This window comes from Chanodichthys erythropterus, chromosome 4 (assembly GCF_024489055.1).
Source record: "Chanodichthys erythropterus isolate Z2021 chromosome 4, ASM2448905v1, whole genome shotgun sequence".
NCBI lineage: Eukaryota > Metazoa > Chordata > Actinopteri > Cypriniformes > Xenocyprididae > Chanodichthys > Chanodichthys erythropterus.
In genome coordinates this window covers 22,862,501-22,876,814 of record NC_090224.1, presented here as the reverse complement: position 1 = coordinate 22,876,814, position 14,314 = coordinate 22,862,501, and the positions used below count along the sequence as shown (strand labels likewise).

The following is a 14,314-nucleotide window of genomic DNA, read 5'->3' as shown; positions in this document are numbered from 1 at the left end:
GTTGAAAATATATTTGTTTTCCAAAGTTTGCATGCCTGTAACTCAAGAAGTATTAAAGATATCTTAATATCCTTCTAGATTCTGGTTCTCAACAAACTTTTCTTTTGGTATCTTCATTTTTAAGGCCCTTGATGGTAAATCCCAGAGGTACGAGGATCTTAATGTAATGTAATGTAATCTTAATGCTCCATGAGTAAATTGTTGTAAATTTTACCCATTTTTAGTGGTCAAAAACCAAATGTGGCTGACTTTGCATACAGCTGATTTTATTTAAACATGAATGTCACTAGTATTAATTATATACACTAGCAATACTGGAAATAAATCCTATAGACCTCATGTGAGATTCAGGTGTCGCAGTGAACTATGCATCAGATATAACTCATATCTAGTTGCATAATCAATAAAAACCTTCATTCCAGCTGAAACAAAAATGGCAGGCAAGCTCTGAATTGGTTCCACATCGGCGTAATGAATCAGTGTATTTATTTAGAGCAATCTTCTCTGCCAAAATGGGCCGACTCAATCGCTTCATTGTGTGCGTGTAGCTGTCTTCGTAAAGGTAATTGCTCCTACCTGCGTGGCGATAATGGATCCTGGATGAAGTATTGACCGCCCCTAGATTTTGATTAAGGGCCTGCGGGGCAGAACATGTCTTAATGAAAGTGAGGAATCAGCATTCAAGGTGGCAGTGTCCACTCGCTGATTACGTTTGGGTCTTCGCTGGATTCGGCGAGCGAGAGGAGACACTAAAATCTTTGCCGATAGACATTTTCTGTGTGTTCTGTATTTCTTAATGGTATAAGTAGAGGATGTTATTTGAGTCGTTATGGGATGAAAAGGTCAGCACTAATCAGTTTTGATTCAGATCCATAATATCTTGCATTTGCTGGTCAAACTCGCTGGAGTTCATGATGACTTTATTGCATTTCACACTAAGGATCTCACCCGGTTATGCAAATGCATGTCTTTAAAGTATTAATAGCAAGAATTAGCAAGTGAAATGACTTTAGATTTACTAAAAGTGTCATTTGGATTTCACGCTCGAGAACGTTTCCGTGAGAAACCAGTAAATCTGTCCAATTCAGCGCTCTGTCAAACACGGGTTAATCACCCATCACAAAGAAGAATCACGTGTAGAATCTCTTTAATATCTCAATAATTTCTCCTTGACAGATATGGGCAATAATAGAGAACAAACTCCAGAGAAAAAAGCTTGATAATCTCACATGAGGCTTCTCTACAGATCTCAACAACGTTTTTCATAAGATTCTTCAGTCTGCAGTAGTCTGAGCTGCTCTCTACATTAATGACGCAGCTCCAGACTCTTATTGTTTGACTATTGACTCATTTGTTTCTTTTTTCCCACTAGATGGTTTAGGCGAACCATGAAGCATATCTCAAAATCAAAAATTCTTCTAAGATGTATGTCTGAGAAAAAGACCACAGTAATCTCTCTCTGTACACATATGTATATATATAAATATATAGTATTTGTCAATGTCAGTTTTTGTCAACAACGTCAGTATTGGTCAACACGGTATGTCAGCTCCGTCAGTTTTTGTCAACACCGTCAGTATTTGTCAGCTCCGTCAGTTTTTGTCAACACCGTCAGTATTTGTCAACACAGTATTTCTCAACTCTGTCAGTATTTGTCAACTCCGTCAGTTTTTGTCAACACCATCAGTATTTGTCAACACAGTATTTGTCAACTCCGTCAGTATTTGTCAACACAGTATTTCTCAACTCTGTCAGTATTTGTCAACTCCGTCAGTTTTTGTCAACACCATCAGTATTTGTCAACACAGTATTTGTCAACTCCGTCAGTATTTGTCAACTCTGTCAGTATTTGTCAACACCATCAGTTTTTGTCAACTCTGTCAGTATTTGTCAAAATATAAAGTATTTGTCAACACCGTCAGTTTTTGTCAACTCTGTAAGTTTTTGTCAACACCATCAGTATTTGTCAACACCATCAGTTTTTGTCAACTCTGTCAGTATTTGTCAAAATATAAAGTATTTGTCAACACCGTCAGTTTTTGTCAACTCTGTAAGTTTTTGTCAACACCATCAGTATTTGTCAACACCATCAGTTTTTGTCAACTCTGTCAGTATTTGTCAAAATATTCAGTATTTGTCAACACCGTCAGTTTTTGTCAACTCTGTAAGTTTTTGTCAACACAGTTTTTGTCAACTCTGTCAGTATTTGTCAACACCGTCAGTATTTGTCAACTCCGTCAGTTTTTGTCAACTCCGTCAGTTTTTGTCAACTCTGTCAGTATTTGTCAACTCCGTCAGTTTTTGTCAACTCTGTCAGTATTTGTCAACACCGTCAGTTTTTGTCAACTCTGTCAGTATTTGTCAACACCATCAGTATTTGTCAACACAGTTTTTGTCAACTCCGTCAGTTTTTGTCAACACCATCAGTATTTGTCAACACAGTTTTTGTCAACTCTGTCAGTATTTGTCAACACGGTTTTTGTCAACTCTGTCAGTATTTGTCAACTCCGTCAGTTTTTGTCAACTCCATCAGTATTTGTCAACACCGTCAGTATTTGTCAACTCCATCAGTATTTGTCAACACCATCAGTATTTGTCAACACCGTCAGTATTTGTAAACTCCATCAGTATTTGTCAACTCCATCAGTATTTATCAACTCCATCAGTATTTGTCAACACCGTCAGTATTTGTCAACACCGTCAGTATTTGTAAACTCCATCAGTATTTGTCAACTCCATCAGTATTTGTCAACTCCATCAGTATTTGTCAACACCATCAGTATTTATCAATACAGTTTTTGTCAAATCCGTCAGTATTTGTCAACTTTGTCAGTATTTGTCAACACCATCAGTTGTTGTCAACTCCATCAGTATTTGTCAACTCCATCAGTATTTGTCAACTCCATCAGTATTTGTCAACACCATCAGTATTTATCAATACAGTTTTTGTCAAATCCGTCAGTATTTGTCAACTTTGTCAGTATTTGTCAACACCATCAGTTGTTGTTAACTCCATCAGTATTTGTCAACTCTGTCAGTATTTGTCAACACGGTTTTTGTCAACTCCGTCAGTATTTGTCAACTCCGTCAGTATTTGTCAACACCGTCAGTATTTGTCAACTCCGTCAGTTTTTGTCAACTCTGTCAGTATTTGTCAACACCATCAGTTTTTGTCAACTCTGTCAGTATTTGTCAAAATATTCAGTATTTGTCAACACCGTCAGTTTTTGTCAACTCTGTAAGTTTTTGTCAACTCTGTCAGTATTTGTCAACTCAGTCAGTATTTGTCAACTCAGTCAGTATTTGTCAACTCCGTCAGTTTTTGTCAACTCTGTCAGTATTTGTCAACACCGTCAGTTTTTGTCAACTCTGTCAGTATTTGTCAACACCGTCAGTTTTTGTCAACTCTGTCAGTATTTGTCAACACCATCAGTATTTGTCAACACAGTTTTTGTCAACTCCGTCAGTTTTTGTCAACACCATCAGTATTTGTCAACACAGTTTTTGTCAACTCTGTAAGTTTTTGTCAACACAGTTTTTGTCAACTCTGTCAGTATTTGTCAACACCGTCAGTATTTGTCAACTCCGTCAGTTTTTGTCAACTCTGTCAGTTTTTGTCAACTCTGTCAGTATTTGTCAACTCCGTCAGTTTTTGTCAACTCTGTCAGTATTTGTCAACACCGTCAGTTTTTGTCAACTCTGTCAGTATTTGTCAACACCATCAGTATTTGTCAACACAGTTTTTGTCAACACCATCAGTATTTGTCAACACAGTTTTTGTCAACTCTGTCAGTATTTGTCAACACGGTTTTTGTCAACTCTGTCAGTATTTGTCAACTCCGTCAGTTTTTGTCAACTCCATCAGTATTTGTCAACACCGTCAGTATTTGTCAACTCCATCAGTATTTGTCAACACCATCAGTATTTGTCAACACCGTCAGTATTTGTAAACTCCATCAGTATTTGTCAACTCCATCAGTATTTATCAACTCCATCAGTATTTGTCAACACCGTCAGTATTTGTCAACACCGTCAGTATTTGTAAACTCCATCAGTATTTGTCAACTCCATCAGTATTTGTCAACTCCATCAGTATTTGTCAACACCATCAGTATTTATCAATACAGTTTTTGTCAAATCCGTCAGTATTTGTCAACTTTGTCAGTATTTGTCAACACCATCAGTTGTTGTCAACTCCATCAGTATTTGTCAACTCCATCAGTATTTGTCAACTCCATCAGTATTTGTCAACACCATCAGTATTTATCAATACAGTTTTTGTCAAATCCGTCAGTATTTGTCAACTTTGTCAGTATTTGTCAACACCATCAGTTGTTGTTAACTCCATCAGTATTTGTCAACTCCGTCAGTATTTGTCAACACAGTTTTTGTCAACTCTGTCAGTATTTGTCAACACGGTTTTTGTCAACTCCGTCAGTATTTGTCAACTCCGTCAGTTTTTGTCAACTCTGTCAGTATTTGTCAACACCATCAGTTTTTGTCAACTCTGTCAGTATTTGTCAAAATATTCAGTATTTGTCAACACCGTCAGTTTTTGTCAACTCTGTAAGTTTTTGTCAACTCTGTCAGTATTTGTCAACACGGTTTTTGTCAACTCTGTCAGTATTTGTCAACTCCGTCAGTTTTTGTCAACTCTGTCAGTATTTGTCAACACCGTCAGTTTTTGTCAACTCTGTCAGTATTTGTCAACACCGTCAGTTTTTGTCAACTCTGTCAGTATTTGTCAACACCATCAGTATTTGTCAACACAGTTTTTGTCAACTCCGTCAGTTTTTGTCAACACCATCAGTATTTGTCAACACAGTTTTTGTCAACTCTGTCAGTATTTGTCAACTCCGTCAGTTTTTGTCAACTCTGTCAGTATTTGTCAACTCCGTCAGTTTTTGTCAACTCTGTCAGTATTTGTCAACTCCGTCAGTTTTTGTCAACTCCGTCAGTTTCTGTCAACTCTGTCAGTATTTGTCAACACCGTCAGTTTTTGTCAACTCTGTCAGTATTTGTCAACACCGTCAGTTTTTGTCAACTCTGTCAGTATTTGTCAACACCATCAGTATTTGTCAACACAGTTTTTGTCAACTCCGTCAGTTTTTGTCAACACCATCAGTATTTGTCAACACAGTTTTTGTCAACTCTGTCAGTATTTGTCAACACCGTCAGTTTTTGTCAACTCTGTCAGTATTTGTCAACTCCGTCAGTATTTGTCAACTCCATCAGTATTTGTCAACACCGTCAGTATTTGTCAACACCGTCAGTATTTGTCAACTCCATCAGTATTTGTCAACACCGTCAGTATTTGTCAACTCCATCAGTATTTGTCAACACCGTCAGTATTTGTCAACACCGTCAGTATTTGTAAACTCCATCAGTATTTGTCAACTCCATCAGTATTTATCAACTCCATCAGTATTTGTCAACACCGTTAGTATTTGTCAACACCGTCAGTATTTGTAAACTCCATCAGTATTTGTCAACTCCATCAGTATTTATCAACTCCATCAGTATTTGTCAACACCGTTAGTATTTGTCAACACCGTCAGTATTTGTAAACTCCATCAGTATTTGTCAACACCATCAGTATTTATCAATACAGTTTTTGTCAAATCCGTCAGTATTTGTCAACTTTGTCAGTATTTGTCAACACCATCAGTTGTTGTTAACTCCATCAGTATTTGTCAACTCTGTCAGTATTTTTAAACTCTGTCAGTATTTGTCAACAAGAGAATTAAGGGATTTATGAACTGAATTGTTCATAATAACCCTATCCTAAGAAAAAAATTAGAGAATTTATTTTTTTTCACTTAGCTCCTTTACTGAACACCATTATTACATAATTGAAGACTTTGTTAGATTGGTCAAATTAAAATATCATGCTTTTTAATGCGTCTGATGGAGTTGACACAAATTAAGTTCTGAAGTGAATAAATATACATTTTTAGAAAAAACATTTTCAGAAAAACCTGTTCCCTTACATGATTCATTAGCTGAGACCTTTGTCTACAAATATATCAGTTTAAAAATAATGTATTATTAAATAATAAAATCTACTATATATATATATATATATATATATATATATATATATATATATATATATATATATATATATATATATATATATATATATATATATTCATTTTTGGGTGAGCTATCCTTTTAACCAAGTTTAGTGTTTTGTTCCCTTATATTTAAGATATTTAAAAAATATAAAATATTTTCCTCATATTTTAATGGTTTAATCAAACTTGTAGGGTCATTAAAAACAAATATTCCCTCTGGTCATCATTTTTGCCTGCTACTGTAGATACTCTAAGAGAAACATCTCAATTTCAGCAAAATCTAAATTTCCTTTAAGTCTCAAGAGCACTGAACCTCTGATCAGTCTCTGTCCAGTGGGAATAAATGTGGGATAAAACTGATCAGAAGGCTGATGTTTCTGGTGGTCCATTGTGAAGGCCAGCAGGAGTGTGTTCGGTGTCCCTCGCGTAAAGGATCGTCCTGCCAGGTCATTGATCAACAGCGTCAATCTGTCCTCCAGAGGAAAGTATAAATAGAACGAAGCCAGCTGCACCTGAAATGATGCTCTTTCTCCTCTCGGAAAAGCCGATGAAAGTGTTGAGTGATTTCGTCCGTCACAGTATTTCACTCTCTCTGTTTCCATCACTGTGACAGCAGAGCAAATCTTTATCTTCTGTTGCTAGTTGAGCAGATTCACACGTGCACAGAACTGATGCTACTTTAACCTGTTAAATGCATTTTTGCAGCACCAGGGTTTTCTGTAAAGAAAATGTACATGTCAAGTGTCACTGATACTTAAAAGCTAAAATATTTGCATGATTTATGAGGATTTTAGTGTTGGAAAAGTGACTTTCCTCACACTCAAGTGAACCTTTTTTCCTCCATGTCTTCTGGTGTAAGTTGCATGAACAATATGCGTTGTGTTTGTTCCTGTATTGAGATGCTGTTCGATGTCTCATCAGATCTGGACGACCCTGTGGTGACGGTTCATCAGAGTATAGGTGAAGCGAAAGAGCAGTTCTACTACGAGCGGACGGTGTTCCTGCGTTGTGTGGCCAACTCCAACCCTCCCATCCGCTACAGCTGGCACCGAGGACGAGACGTTCTCTCGCAAGGATCCGATAAAGGTGTGGAGATCTACGAGCCCTTCTTTACCCAGGTAAGAATGTAACCCTTGCTGAAAATACTGTGCTAATACTATGTTTTCATCAAAATCAAGTGAGTTTGTGCTTAAAACAAGAACAAATATCTGCCAATGGAGACAGAAAAATAATCTTAATTCAAAGGAAAAACAAAGATTTTTTGAGTAAATTTAACAAGAAAATACTTTAATCAGTGTGTTTCTTTGTAATTATTTGTGAAATTTACTAGCATTTGTTTTTAAGTGATAATAACTGCATACTAAAAGAAATAATACCTTTATTCATCAAGGACGCATTAAATTGATCAAAAGTGACAGTAAAGACATTTATAATGATACAAAAGATTAAAAAAATGCTGTTCTTTTGAATTTTCTATTCATCAAAGAATCCTGAAAAATAAAATGTATCACAGTTTCCACAAAAATATGACTGTTTTCAACACTGATAATAATCATAAATGTTTCTTGAGCAGCAAATCATCATATTAGAATGATTTCTGAAGGATCATGTGACACTGAAGACTGTTTTACATTGTAATAATATTTCACAATTTTTACTGTATTTTTGATCAAATAAACGCAGCTTTGCTGAGCAGAAGAGATTCTATAAAAAACATTAAAACATCATTCCGGCCAAGTCAAAACATGGTAATACCATGGTATTTTCTTGTATGTTTTTGTTGGTTGGAGTGAAAAGTAAACTTCATTATTTATTAATTCAATATTTATGTCTAGCTGAACTGGAATCAGTTTAATAAGTTGTAGCAACAGGGCTGTTAGCAAGCAAAAGTTGTGTTTTTCACTAAAACTCTGTGTCATTTTAAACCCAGCACGAGATAATTAGCTCTTATCTCAGCACCTCCTCAGAAAGCGCACAGATGAGCATCTGAAGCCTTTTTGCATTTGCTTTGTCGCTAAACGCCATCTTACCATTTCACACGCGCTTCAGGCCGGCGAGAAAAGAGACGCGCGGCGCTAGCGTGTGTCAGTGGAAGCCGTCAGGAGCTCTTGTTGTTTCCGCTGTAGTTGTCATGAGAACAGCGGCGCAGTCGTCTCAAACCCGTCCTGTCTGTCTGTTTCTCTTTATCATGTGTTTGTCACAGGAGGAACTGAGAATCCAGCCTCGCTCACACCACATTTTGCTAAAGTTAAAGGGTTAGTTCACCCAAAAATGAAAATTCTGTCATTTATTACTCACCCTCGTGCCGTTTTATACCCGTAAGACTTTCGTTGATCATCGGAATCCAAATTAAGATATTTTTGATGAAATCCGATGGCTCAGTGAGGCCTGCATAGCCAGCAATGACATTTCCTCTCTCAAGATCCATTAATGTACTAAAAACATATTTAAATCAGTTCATGTGAGTACAGTGGTTCAATATTAATATTATAAAGAGACGAGAATATTTTTGGTGCGCCAAAAAAAACCCCCAAAATAACGACTTATTTAGTGATGGCCGATTTCAAAACACTGCTTCAAGAAGCTTCGGAGCGTTATGAATCTTTTGTGTTGAATCATGATTCGGATCGCGTGTGAAACCGCTGATTCGACACGCTGATTCATAACACTCCGAAGCTTCCTGAAGAAGTAATACTTCAGCAGCTGAGAGAGAAATACTGAGCTATTTCAAATGGAAAGATGTCAGCCAATCACAGCAGTGGGCGTTTACACTGAAGTCTCACACAGACACGCCCCTTAAAACAGAGCGTTCAAATCATAGGATAAAATCAGGGTAGGAAAAATGCCTTTTATTTCTAAATTATGACAATTTTTGATGTAAAAAGCATACTAACATTATAAGTGCACCCCAGGAAACATTATAAAACAATAAAACAACCCCTTTAAGTATATACATAAGTAAATAAAAAGTAGACTGAAAGTATTCTTTCTCATTTTTAGTTTAAAAGAAGTATTCTAATAGCACACTTGCATAATTGCACAATACTTTCATGTTTAATGGGTTATTTAATTTGTTTTCTACTGATAAAGAATGTTTAATTCGTTAAATGTAATTTAAATGAAAAATTAAATGAAGAAAAAAAATTAATTAATTAAAACTAAATCCATCAAATGATCCCATAATGTGATGATTCTATATATAGAGGCTTTTCATCTCAGAATACAGATATGAGTATAATAATCAAAGTTCAATGATAAATCCGTCCGATAACAGTTATTTTTCAGCACACGTACACACACTTCTCCTATTTAGACACATTCATTCTTTCTGCCTCTCTGATCTCGTTTGTGGATTTTTATTCCAATTGGTTTCCCATCAGGAGCTCGACAGGCGAACGGCGAGGACAGCGTGCGCCGATATCAGCCCGACACAGACGAGGAGCTGACATAGACAGAGGTGCCGTCCGCCTAATGAAATTACGTTCGGGGAGAGGGTGAATGATCGTCGGAATATGAAAGCGAGGGAAGCTCTTAGTTGCGAGGATCTGTCTGATATTCTAATCTACTGTGATGAGTGGGACGCCACATCAAAGCCAGCCGGTCTGTGTCTCGTTCGGATGGGGAGATGCTTTACAAGCCTTCAGGACGGATGGGCCTAAAGACCCCCCACGTCTCAAACACGATAAGGCGCCGCCGACGCAGTTATCGTTTCCGCAAATTAAAATTCCAAAGGTTGGCTTTGAAATGAGGAACGCAGCTCAGTCGCGTCGCGGTGAATGGATTTGCAGTGGAACGGTAATGAGATGCAGATTAATGATGAACTCGCGGCGCTGATGAAAGCTGTTGGCGACGGCCGGGACGCATGCCTTCGAGCGCGTCGTGCAGACGTTTCACTTATGCTTTTCTCATATTTAGAAAAGTTCATGATATAATGCTGTACAGCGAATGCATGTTCTTCAGTTTTTTGTTTTATATATCAGGGTTTAGTGGCTGTTAATCTGTCATTTTCATTTAGTAAACCAACACTCAAACAGAGGCCTTGAATTGCATATAAACTTTAATATGAACTAATAAACTTAAAAGGATTAGTTCAGAATTCAAATTTCCTGATAATTTACTCTCCTCCATGTCATCCAAGATGTTCATGTCTTTCTTTCTTCAGTCGAAAAGAAATTACGGAAAACATTCAAGGATTTTTCTCCATATAGTGGACTTCACTGGGGTTCAACGGGTTGAAGGTCCAAATTTCAGTGCAGCTTCAAAGAGCTCTACATGATCCCAGACAAGGAATAAGAGTCTTATCTAGAGAAACCATCAGACATTTTCAAAAAAAACAAACAAAAAAACATACTTTTTAACCACAAATGCTCATCTTGCACTGCTCTGTGATGCTCCACGCATGACGTAATCATGTTGGAAAGGTCACGCGTGACGTAGGAGGAAGTACTGATCCAGTTTTTATAAAGTGAACGTGTAAAGACTGAGTCAAACGACCTTTATAAAAAAGGTAAAACAACGATGTCGGACGATTTTGACCTTTGACGCGTGACCTTTACAACATGACCTTTTTTGCTGTTTTCGATTCAAAACGGCAAAATTTAACAGAAGTTGAGTGGTTTGCATCAACTGTTGGTCTTTTAACATTTCTATCATAACACAGTTGTCTGATATTATCTTAACTCACACTCTTTCAGCATTAAAACTGAAGCGTCGCCTGGAATTCATGTTTGGAATCTGTGAACAGTGAAGCTCCGCCTTCTTTCATTTGATTGGTCCTCTGACTCATTGTGACATTGATGAGCGCTGAGGCAGACCAGACTAAAAATTCACTTTTAGAACTTTTTTTAGAACTATTTTGTTTCCTCGACTTATAAATCATGCGCAAATCGAACGAAAGGGAACGAAATAGTAAATTGTGTGAACGACTTAGTAAATCGAGGGAACGAAATAGTAAATCGTGCGAACGACTTAGTAAATCGAGGCAACGAAATAGTAAATCGTGCGAACGACTTAGTAAATCGAGGGAACGAAATAGTAAATTGTGCGAACGACTTAGTAAATCGAGGGAACGAAATAGTAAATCGTGCGAACGACTTAGTAAATCGAGGGAACGAAATAGTGAATCGTGCGAACGACTTAGTAAATCGAGGGAACGAAATAGTAAACGTGCGCAAGACTTAGTAAATCGAGGGAACGAAATAGTAAATCGTGCGCACGACTTAGTAAATCGAGGGAACGAAATAGTAAATCGTGCGAACGACCTAGTAAATCGAGGGAACGAAATAGTAAATCGTGCGAACGACTTAGTAAATCGAGGGAACGAAATAGTAAATCGTGCGAACGACTTAGTAAATCGAGGGAACGAAATAGTAAATCGTGCGAACGACTTAGTAAATCGAGGGAACGAAATAGTAAATCGTGCGAACGACTTAGTAAATCGAGGGAACGAAATAGTAAATCGTGCGAACGACTTAGTAAATCGAGGGAACGAAATAGTAAATCGTGCGAACGACTTAGTAAATCGAGGGAACGAAATAGTAAATCGTGCGAACGACTTAGTAAATCGAGGGAACGAAATAGTAAATCGTGCGAATGACTTAGTAAATCGAGGGAACGAAATAGTAAATCGTGCGAACGACTTAGTAAATCGAGGGAACGAAATAGTAAATCGTGCGAATGACTTAGTAAATCGAGGGAACGAAATAGTAAATCGTGCGAACGACTTAGTAAATCGAGGGAACGAAATAGTAAATCGTGCGAACGACTTAGTAAATCGAGGGAACGAAATAGTAAATCGTGCGAACGACTTAGTAAATCGAGGGAACGAAATAGTAAATCGTCGCGAACGACTTAGTAAATCGAGGGAACGAAATAGTAAATCGTCGCGAACGACTTAGTAAATCGAGGGAACGAAATAGTAAATCGTGCGAACGACTTAGTAAATCGAGGGAACGAAATAGTAAATCGTGCGAACGACTTAGTAAATCGAGGGAACGAAATAGTAAATCGTGCGAACGACTTAGTAAATCGAGGGAACGAAATAGTAAATCGTGCGAACGACTTAGTAAATCGAGGGAACGAAATAGTAAATCGTGCGAACGACTTAGTAAATCGAGGGAACGAAATAGTAAATCGTGCGAACGACTTAGTAAATCGAGGGAATGAAATAGTAAATCGTGCGAACGACCTAGTAAATCGAGGGAACGAAATAGTAAATCGTGCGAACGACTTAGTAAATCGAGGGAACGAAATAGTAAATCGTGCGAACGACTTAGTAAATCGAGGGAACGAAATAGTAAATCGTGCGAACGACTTAGTAAATCGAGGGAACGAAATAGTAAACCGTGCGAACGACTTAGTAAATCGAGGGAACGAAATAGTAAATCGTGTGAACGACCTAGTAAATCGAGGGAATGAAATAGTAAATTGTGCAAACGACTTAGTAAATCGAGGGAACGAAATAGTAAATTGTACGACTTAGTAAATCGAGTTAACGAAATAGTAAATCATGCGTACAATTTTGTAAATCGAGGGAACAAAATAGTAAATGGTGCTCACGTAATCGTACGACTTAGTAAATCGAGTTAACGAAATAGTAAATCATGCGTACAATTTTGTAAATCGAGGGAACAAAATAGTAAATGGTGCTCACGTAATCGTACGACTTAGTAAATCGAGTTAACGAAATAGTAAATCATGCGTACAATTTTGTAAATCGAGGGAACTAAATAGTAAATGGTGCTCACGTTTTAATAAATTGATGGAACAAAATAGTGTGCACGATTTAGCCTACTATTCTTTTTCTGCATGTCATGTCCAGGGCTTCATAAACAAACAGAGCAACATGAAGAATATTAAATATCGGGAGGAACAATTTGGCCTTTTTAAATAATCCTCCTCCTCCTCTGTCTGTGGTGGTTTTGACCCTGGCTAAACTTTGCATCAGGCTTTGTTCATAGCACATTTTGTGGAAAGCAAATGTGGACATACGGAGATGTTTCACTGGCAATTTGCTAAATAATCTACTTGCCTCCAGTTCAACTGCATCTTTTCTATTGAGCACACATTTGCACACAAATCTCTCTGTCTCTCGCTCTGAGCTCCAGGGGGAAACGAAGATCCTGAAGTTGAAGAACCTGAGACCCAAGGACTACGCCAACTACAGCTGCATCGCCTCCGTCAGGAATGTATGCGGCATCGCTGACCGCAAAGTCGTCTTCAGACTGACCAATAAAACAGGTGAGGCTCTTCAGGGGCTTTTTTGTTCTTTGCTTAGGGGTAAAAAGAAATTTTAAATACCTTTGCAGTGATTATACTGTTAGCGAACATCCCGACATAACCAACATTTAGAAAAACTTGTGCTGCGCACTTTCCTCTCAGCAACAATATAAACGGACTGAACAGAAAAAAAGAGCTGGAGAAGATTTACACCTTAAAGAAGGTGGAGCCTGAGAGCCACACCCACCTATTACAGCAATTTTTAATACCTGTCATGAAGCTCTAGATGGCGCAGCCTGATAGGTCCTTAACTCAATTTGTTAGTGATCACATCGTTATCTACACAGGACAGCTGATTGGTTGCTTTTGCATGAGTGGCCAATGAGCTGCAGCTCAACATTCAAATACTGGTAGTGTTGCTGTTAGCAGTCTGCAGCATAGTCATAGGCCACTAGAGTTAAGCCATTTGGCAAAATTGACAAATCTTGTTTTTTTGTTGTTGTTGTTGTTTTTTTATGGAATATTGCAGTGTTTATTCTAAATGATTTAACGGTGCATATCATTATTGTTTTAAATTTATGTTCCTCGAGGGCGGGGCAACCTGTCACTTATATGAGATCCACCAATAGCAGACCACAACCATCCAATCACTTCCCCACAGACAAAATCAAGCCCCGCCCTACATTTGTTCTTGTTCCAGAAGTGTTTCACTCATAAATTCGGCACAATATGGAAGAAAAGACTACGTTTTAATCCAGCTTTAACGATAATTACCTTGTGCTTTCAAAATAAAAGGCATAAACATCACACTGTTACAAACAAACCATTCTTCACAATGACTCCTGAGTTCCCGTGTCCTTCTGCAGCTCCAGCCTCCATAAAGCTGTTGGTGGAGGATCCAATTGTGGTGAATCCAGGGCAGACGGTGTCTCTGGTGTGCATCACCACAGGAGGAGAGCCGACGCCAACCCTCACCTGGACCAGCAGCTCCGGTTCGCTGCCAGAGAAGAGTGTGGTGA

At 37.9% G+C, this 14,314-nt stretch overlaps 1 protein-coding gene across 1 annotated transcript in view; it reads left to right on the top strand.

The window, feature by feature from the left end:
• The window catches only part of LOC137018284 (MAM domain-containing glycosylphosphatidylinositol anchor protein 2-like), a 176,168-nt gene that overhangs the window by 54,298 nt on the left and 107,556 nt on the right, over window positions 1-14,314 (top strand). Inside the window, exons 8-10 of the mRNA XM_067382890.1 lie at window positions 6,999-7,195; window positions 13,178-13,316; window positions 14,162-14,314. The exon at window positions 14,162-14,314 is cut by the window's right edge and continues 117 nt beyond it. Coding sequence (XP_067238991.1) covers window positions 6,999-7,195; window positions 13,178-13,316; window positions 14,162-14,314 — 489 coding nt within the window. The remainder of the gene's footprint in view (window positions 1-6,998; window positions 7,196-13,177; window positions 13,317-14,161) is intronic.